Consider the following 7,937-nt stretch of genomic DNA (forward strand, 5'->3'; position numbering starts at 1 on the left):
CCCCCCTCTTTTCTTTTTCTTCCAAATCCCTCAATTCAAACACATCCTTAACCATTTTTTTTTTTGGAATGGGGGACACTTTTCTGGCTAAAGTCCCACCTCTTTTGACATGTCTTTCTAGTCTAGTTCATAACTTCATACTCCCTCCATTCAACTCCACTTTACATGTATTCCATTTCCGTCCATTCAACTCCACTTTACAGGTTTCCTTATTTGGATACGTAAAAGACCTTTCTATCCTAGTTGAAACCCATTATTTACAAAAGGTGGCTTTGTTACCCCCACACTAATACTACAACAAAACCCACCCTAAACTAAATAGTAACCCAATTATTTTCCCTAACCCAACCCAACCCACTAATATTTCCCTCCAAAAAATAACCTTGGCCCACAACAAATACTAACCCAATATACCCAAAACCGTTCAAAATTGTTCTGGACTTCATCACCTCAACCAACCCACTTCAATGCCCATTTCTAGATCGTTCCTAGAAAATCCTAGAGCATCCCTAACTCCCTCATTTCCTCACACCGCGGTCACAAACACCCTTTCTCCCCCCTCTCTCTCTCTAAACTCTCCTAAAATTCCACAGAAACCCTAACATTCTTTCCTTCTCATACTCTCTATAATCCATCTTCGTCTTTATCCTTATTGATTTTCTTATTGTTCTTGTTTTATTTTATCACAAATATCAAATTTATTGTTGTTCTTGTACGATTAACATGGGGAGATCACATGCAAACTGTTCTAATGAGATGTTTGCAATGTGTTCTTCACTGGTATTCCCTTGGTACTTCAGATGATGAAGTTGAGCAACAATAATCAGACTTTGATTCCCTTTCTCCAAACGTTGTCGTCCCTAACACACTAGATCCGGGGGATTTGGGAACTCAAGTCTGTGAAACTCAGTTTGATGATCCTTATTTTTGTGTTCCTAATACTCCTGAATATGATGACATTCCAGATGTCCATCGAAGAGTAAAGTTTGGTTGTAGATCTGGGGTTACTCCGGTTGAAGAAGTTGAGTCTCTGCCTGAATTAGAAAGCTCCCGCAAATTCAGAATGTATTGTGAAAGATTCAATGGAAAGCAAAAGAAGGCGTCTGATATTGAGGTTGCTCGTAGATATGCTTTGAATATGCCTGAAAAAATTGAACCAGAACTTGAGACACCAAGTTCAATCAGAATGAAAAAGTATGAGGAGAGGTTCCTTGCAAAACAATTAAAATCGTCTAAATAGGGAGGATCATTTCTTATTCTCAAACTTTAATAATTTCTGTTGTTTTTTTTATGGTTAATTGGGATTGTTTCATGATAAAGTTCTCTGTTGATAAATGTTCTCTGTTAATTGGGATTGTTCTCTGGTAAAAGTTGGTAAATGTTCTCTGTTCTCTGGTAAATATTGGTAAATATTCTCTATTAATTGGGATTGTTTTCTGATAAATGTTCTCTGGTAAATGTTGGTAAATGTTCTCTGTTAATTGGGATTGTTCTTTCGTATTGTTTTCTGGTAATCTTCTCTGGTATTGTTGGGTATTCTATTGTTTTTTTTTCCTGGTTAATTGTTTCTTGATAAAGTTATCAGATGATGGGTAGTTGAATTTGGTCGTTGGTTTAATTACTGAATTTGTGTTTTATATTGGCTGTTGTTTATTGGGTTAAGTTGAGAGTTGATTGGGAGTTGATTTTGGCTTATGGTGGTTTAAGGTTGAAGTTTTCATAGGTCCATTTGCTCAATGATGAATATACCTAAATGGTTTGAGAGCAATAATTGTTATTGAATTCAAATCATTTAAGGTAATTAGCCATTTAATTAAAGTAGTTTTGCCACCACATGGTCTACCAATATTTAGGTGTGTGTACTTATCCATTTTAGCTTCAGTAATCATGTAAAACAATGTGTTTAACAGCTCCATGATGACTTTATCTTCAATAGTTTGAGAGTTGTGTTGGTTGTTTCCTTGGTCGTTGCTGTTGTTTAATGGATATAGTGTGGTCTACCTTCATTGGGTGTGTGTGTAAGAGGCATTACTACCTTATATAACTCAATGATGAGGCCAATTAGGCCTGAGATTTAATGTAATTATAATGAGTGTTGTTGGTTTTATGCCTCTGTGAGGTTCATTTTGGACCTAGAGGTGGCTCAGTGATGATTATTCCTTACTGGTTTGAGAGCACTTCAAATTTGAATGCTTTAATCAACTGTAGATGTTATTGGCCATCAAATGAACTCTTTAAGCCACCATATGGCTAACAATTGAATGGGTGTGTATTCTAACCATTAAAAAATGGCAGTAACGAGTTTGATATGTATACAGTTGCCTGAATCATTACCGTTAATTCATAGAGTTAGTATGGTCTACCTTCTTTTTGTTTCTATGTAGAAAGGCTTAAGAGTTCACACAACTCAATGATAAGGCCAATTTAGGCCTCAGAGTTGATGTAAATTTGACATTCCTTTAAACTGAACTGAATTTTAAACATACCTTACTGAACTGAACTGTTAACATTAAACTGAACTGAGCTTCATACATTGTTGTGCATTACAAAGTTCTAAATTTGATTAGAAGTTAAACATTTCTTACAATTAAAATGTTTATTCTCTAAACAAATCCCAAAAACAGTAGTCATCCTTATTCAGTACTTAGACTTTCTAAATTACTGGTTTGCTCCAACATTATAACCTAATTCACCCATCAAGTACTCTAACCCTTCAGTTTGACCTATTCCTTGTAAATACTCAATGCATTCCCTTACAAGGTCTTCATTAGCTTCCAAATTTCTTGGTAATAAGCCAAGGGCAGCAAGATGATCCTTTGACATGTGTGGGATTGCAAAGTCATTATGACTTGTAGCTTTCATAATTTCAATCATAACACATTGAGGTGTGAGGAAAGAGTTTGTATGCATCATAATCAACAAATGCTTGTATAACTGAATTGACTAGTTCGTCAACTGACCTAGCTGCTTTTTTTATTGTAAGGATTGTAATGCCCTAAAAAACCAAGGTCATTAACATTTAAATATGGTGAATTTGGAGGTTGGAAAAATAACTCAATGTTCAACCCATCTGTGTTTGCAACAACCATAAATTCTGGGTCATTGTTCTTTATATGAGGCCTTGCATTATCTTGCTCCTTTAGGCCATTTACTCTTGATTGCTGGAATAACTTGTTCAATAATGCATTGCCTTGTAACTTATTTTGTGATTGAGTCAATTGGCTTTGTCTCCAGTGTTCCCCTTGGTCTATTTCTACTTGCCCTTTCTGCTGGTTGTTGTTTTGTGAAAGGGAACATGCCAATTTTCCCATCAAAGAGTAACTCCTCAGTTTCTGAATAAATTGGCCTACTAATTGCACACATAAACATGACTTTTGTGATATACCTCTTTGATTGACAACTCCTATATGACAATTCTTCCCCTTCAACCACATAAAACTTGTGACCACCATAAGTAATATAAAACCACTTCTCATCCATGTGTATTACATTGCTCATCTCTGCAAATTTGATCTTTGTGATTGGCATTGCATTTAAATCTATAATTTCTTGCACAACTTGTTCAACTAGTAAGCACTTCAAAGCATGCTTCAATCTATGGACCTTGTTTGCATCAGTGAGTTGAGGATGTAGTGGGCTTGAGTGTGGTTTCAGTAAACCTGCACAAACCCATGAGTGGACTGTTCCTACTGAAACTCCAGTGTTTTTTGAGACCCTTACCACGGTGTCTCTTTTTTCCCATTCTAGTGCTTTTATTTGCTCTAGGTTAGGTAATATACGTTTCCTATTCTTGTTGCCAATTCTTTTGCTTCTGACATCTAACTTTTGGCCAACTATTCTTGGTGTTTTTACAAGCTTCCAAATATCAGAGATTGTTCTTTCCTTGATTCCAAACCTCACACCTGCTTCCTTGAATGCACCACGACTGAGTTTCCCTTCTTCTGACTGCTGGAGCATGTAAATGGCCACTTCCTGCCCAACATCTTCTGAAAGACACTTGTCCGACATTATAATGAGATGTTTGTGTAATTTTTTTGACTGAAAACTGTAAAACTTGGGACTGAAATTTATAATTTTTTTAGAGGAAGCAAAGTGTAATTTTGTTGGCTCAAGAAATGTGTAAGAATAGAAGTGATTCAGGTAAAGGAGCAACTCAAGTTGCTGATTTGATGCTTTTTGGAGGAAAATGGTGGGGTTTTAAACTCCTCTAAAATTTGGTGGGGAATTGTAATCAGGAAGTACAGTTTGGAGGGAGTATTAGCACACTAATCAAATGCTTAACATTACTTGATTTTCCCCCTAATAAAGCATATCTACTTTTGGAGTTATACTTATATTATTGTTTAATCACACCTTTAATATTTGTGCAAAATCCTTAGTTGTAAAGTGGAGTTGAATGTAGGGAGTATAAATAAATTGCCTAAATCAGGCCTATCATTTCTTCAATGAAGCTTGACTAAGCTTCAAGCACTTAGCTGCAAATGTACCCAAGACTACCTTAACTATATTTTACGGAGTATAATTCTTGACAATTTTCAGGATTCTCAAGGCATTTGACAACAGTGGGACAGTATTCCAGAGGCAACCAAGCATTGCCGTCAAATAATAACCTTCCTGATAACGAATTTGATTGAATTAAGAAATGCCATAAACAGTCCACTTTCACTGCCCAAAATTCTGAGAAACGTGGTTTAGTTGTTAAAGTGGAACTGAAGCACAATGTATACTCATCCAAACCATGCTGTCTTCCTCTAAACAAACTAGAGCATTTCGTTCACAACTTATGGTTACTGAATACAGAAGAACTACTTCCTATCCATGGAACACTTGCAGAACTTCGGCCGCATTTTGGCTGAAGAAAAATTCACTTTGATGTCTCTAAGTTTTCGCTAATTCTATCATTTCTCCCGAAATTCTACCATTTCCGCTTTAAAACAAGGAGACGAGAAGGTTGGCCAGAAGGTATCTCTGTATCGGAACTTAAAAACAAACTAATGATAACGACAATCATCACAGATCAGAACACCAGCATGTTAAAATAGAACAGTTCAGAATTCAGACCAAAGCATCTACGATAGAGACTACTTCACCAGCACAAATCCTCATTTAAGACGGGCACATCCGTCTATTGACTAACTAATTGCCAACACCCAATTAATCAAAAAACTAAAAGAATAGAGTACAACATTTGAGTATTTTAACATTTTTTTTTTTCGGAATACAAACTAATAACTAATCCTCGATTCAATTACAGTTACCTAACAAAAACCAACAACAGAGTAAACCAACATTATTCACAACTCACAAACAACATTAATCCCTGCAGTCCCTGCATTTTCGAGTTTCGACTGTAAATCAGTTATTTCATTGCAGCATTATGACTACCATTATCAACACCAGCAGATCCATCCTTCTCCTGTGGCATCACAACTGATATCGGCTCCGGAACCGGAACAATTGCACCACTCCCTGCATTCCTAACCTTCTCAGCAACCGTCATAACACGATCAATCGCTTCTCTCGCTCGCTTCCTCGCCAACGCAGCCTCTTTCGCTCTTCTCTCCGCCTCAACCCTAGCCATCGCCGCCGCCTTAGCAACCGTAATCGACGCAATCTTCGCCGCACCTAACAACTGGATCGCCGCTTCCTTATCAATCGCTTCCTTACCTTTTCTCCGTTTACTCCAATCATAATACCTGTAATTCGGCGACATACACGGCGGACAGAGGTACGGCGATTTAGGTATTTTCGGACCTGGACACGCGAAGTGCGACCAGTTCTCGCACCTGATGCACGGCAAGAGACGGTTGTTACCGGTGGTTGTTGCGGCGGCGGTCAACGGTGGCGGAGTTAGGGAAACGACGTCGTACGGTGCGTAACATTGCGCGCAACAAGAGGTGTGGTAGCGATGTAATACGCAGGGAGTGCAGAGTTTTTGAGGAGGCGATTTTGGTGTGAGGATGATGTTGTGAAGAATTGATTGATCGACAACTTTGCAATTGTTGCAGATTGAATGTGGCGGCGGTAGCGGTAATGGTGGTTGTGGTTGATTGCTGGTGGTGGTGGTGTTGTTGTGCATGGTGAGAATTAGGGTTTTTGGATTTGGGGAAAATTAGGGTTTCGGAGTTTTTAGGCGAATGGTCGAATTGATTTTGTGGCCGTGCTAGGGTTTTGTGTTAGGAGGGGTGAGTTTTGTTTGGACAATTATCACCCACCTAATCTGTAGACACGTGGGTGGACAAAAGAAGCAAGGAAATTTCTTCCTATTATTTCTCTAAATTATTAGGTCAAATATACAAATTGAGAAAAAAAAATGGAAGATTCTTAACGAATTGATGAAAAAAGTGACATTCGTCCAAATTAGTAAAAAAAAATGGAGTTTGTTACCAAATCCGTAAAAAAAATACAAGAAAAGTTATGGTAATTGATATTTTAACATAAACTAGTTCTTTTACTCGTAAAATTTACGGGACATTATAATTTTATAGCAATGTTGGCGTGGTTAAGAAATATTTTGAAAACAGAAGATTCTTTGCACAATTGCATTATAGATCATGTACTTACTAGTATAGTGCCCGTGCGAATGCACGGTATTTTAGAATGTCATGTGTAGAGAACTTAACAATTAGAGCTAATAATAATAATATATAAATGAACTTTGAATTTTATTTGTAATTATCTACAATTGTTAATGTGTAAAAATACTAAGAATTAAAATAGAACGAATTTTACATTTTTACTCAGAATAAGTTTATGATTAAAGTGCCACTGGTATGGAACAGGCTGTGTATGCCTAAAGTTAATTTTATCTGCTGGTTGTATGTACTGCACAGGCTCATGACAAAAGATCGTCTGCTAAGGCATGGTGTTATTGTCTCTGATCTGTGTGATCTTTGTGGGAGCGCTCAGGAAGATCATTCCCACTTGTTCTTTGATTGTAGTTCTGACCCGAGAGATGTTTGGCATTCTTTGAATCAATGGCTAGACATTGACGGACGGGGACTTTAGTAATTGGATTCTAACATGGCGATGTAGATCTTTGTTGAGGAAGAAAGTTATTATGGTCATGCTATGGCTTCGATCTATTGTATCCGCGGCGAGAAACAAACACGAGAGTTGAGGGTGTTATTCAACACCCTAATGCAATACTGAAATGGATTAAAAGTAGCCTGCAGGGGCGTTTTAACCAGGTGAAGGAGAGCACTAGATTTAATAGGTCTTGGATAGATAGACTAGAACTTGTTTGACCTAGCAAATAGTGTTGGTGATATAATGTATGGAACTGATTGTATGTTTGCTAACTCTTAATTAATGAGAATTCACATTTCACCAAAAAAAAAAAAAAGTTTATGATTAAAAAAAGAAGATTGTTAGTTTAATTACAAAAACTTATGCTTATTTTTACGCATTTGAAGCATATAACTATTTTTTTAATTTTTGTTACAATATACAGAGTAACAATTTAAACGGAGGAAACAAATTTAAAGAATTAAAAAGTGAAAAGCACACACTGATTTTAATAATATAAGTAAAATCTGCATATGTTTTAAATAGAAAATTTATGACATTTAAAATACATATATATGACTAATGAGATAATAATGAATAAAATAAAGGATTAATTAACGGGAATAATCCAAACTATGAGTGCCCTTCCTATAATAATCAACCTATGTTTTAACTCCCTATAATCCTAACTATCTCACCCTCTGCCCGGATTCAACTTGTTCATTTCTATTACCTATTGAAGCCGGTCACTCCTTTATTCTATTTATTTATTTCTGCTTCCCTTCTTTCCACGCCATTCTCTCTCTCTCTCTCTCTCTCTCTCTCTCTCTCTCTCTCTCTCTCTCTCTCTCTCTCTCTCTCTTCTTCTTCTTCTTCTTCTTCTTCTTCATTGTACCTGTTCTTTATTTTTCATTCTTTCCTCATTATCA

At 36.7% G+C, this 7,937-nt stretch overlaps 1 protein-coding gene across 1 annotated transcript; it reads right to left on the reverse strand.

The window, feature by feature from the left end:
- Positions 1 to 3,198: 3,198 nt before the first annotated feature.
- Positions 3,199 to 4,008, reverse strand: LOC141655641 (uncharacterized). Its single transcript, XM_074462710.1, has one exon. The coding sequence runs from the start codon at positions 4,006 to 4,008 to the stop codon at positions 3,199 to 3,201; it is 810 nt and encodes a 269-aa protein (XP_074318811.1).
- Positions 4,009 to 7,937: the final 3,929 nt, after the last annotated feature.

The sequence above is a fragment of the Silene latifolia genome, chromosome 5 (genome assembly GCF_048544455.1).
Source record: "Silene latifolia isolate original U9 population chromosome 5, ASM4854445v1, whole genome shotgun sequence".
In the NCBI taxonomy this organism is placed as follows: Eukaryota; Viridiplantae; Streptophyta; class Magnoliopsida; order Caryophyllales; family Caryophyllaceae; genus Silene; species Silene latifolia.

What these genes read in the sequence shown, in the direction of transcription:
- LOC141655641 (XM_074462710.1), bottom strand. Translation starts at nt 4,008, where the DNA reads ATGTCGGACAAGTGTCTTTCAGAAGATGTTGGGCAGGAAGTGGCCATT.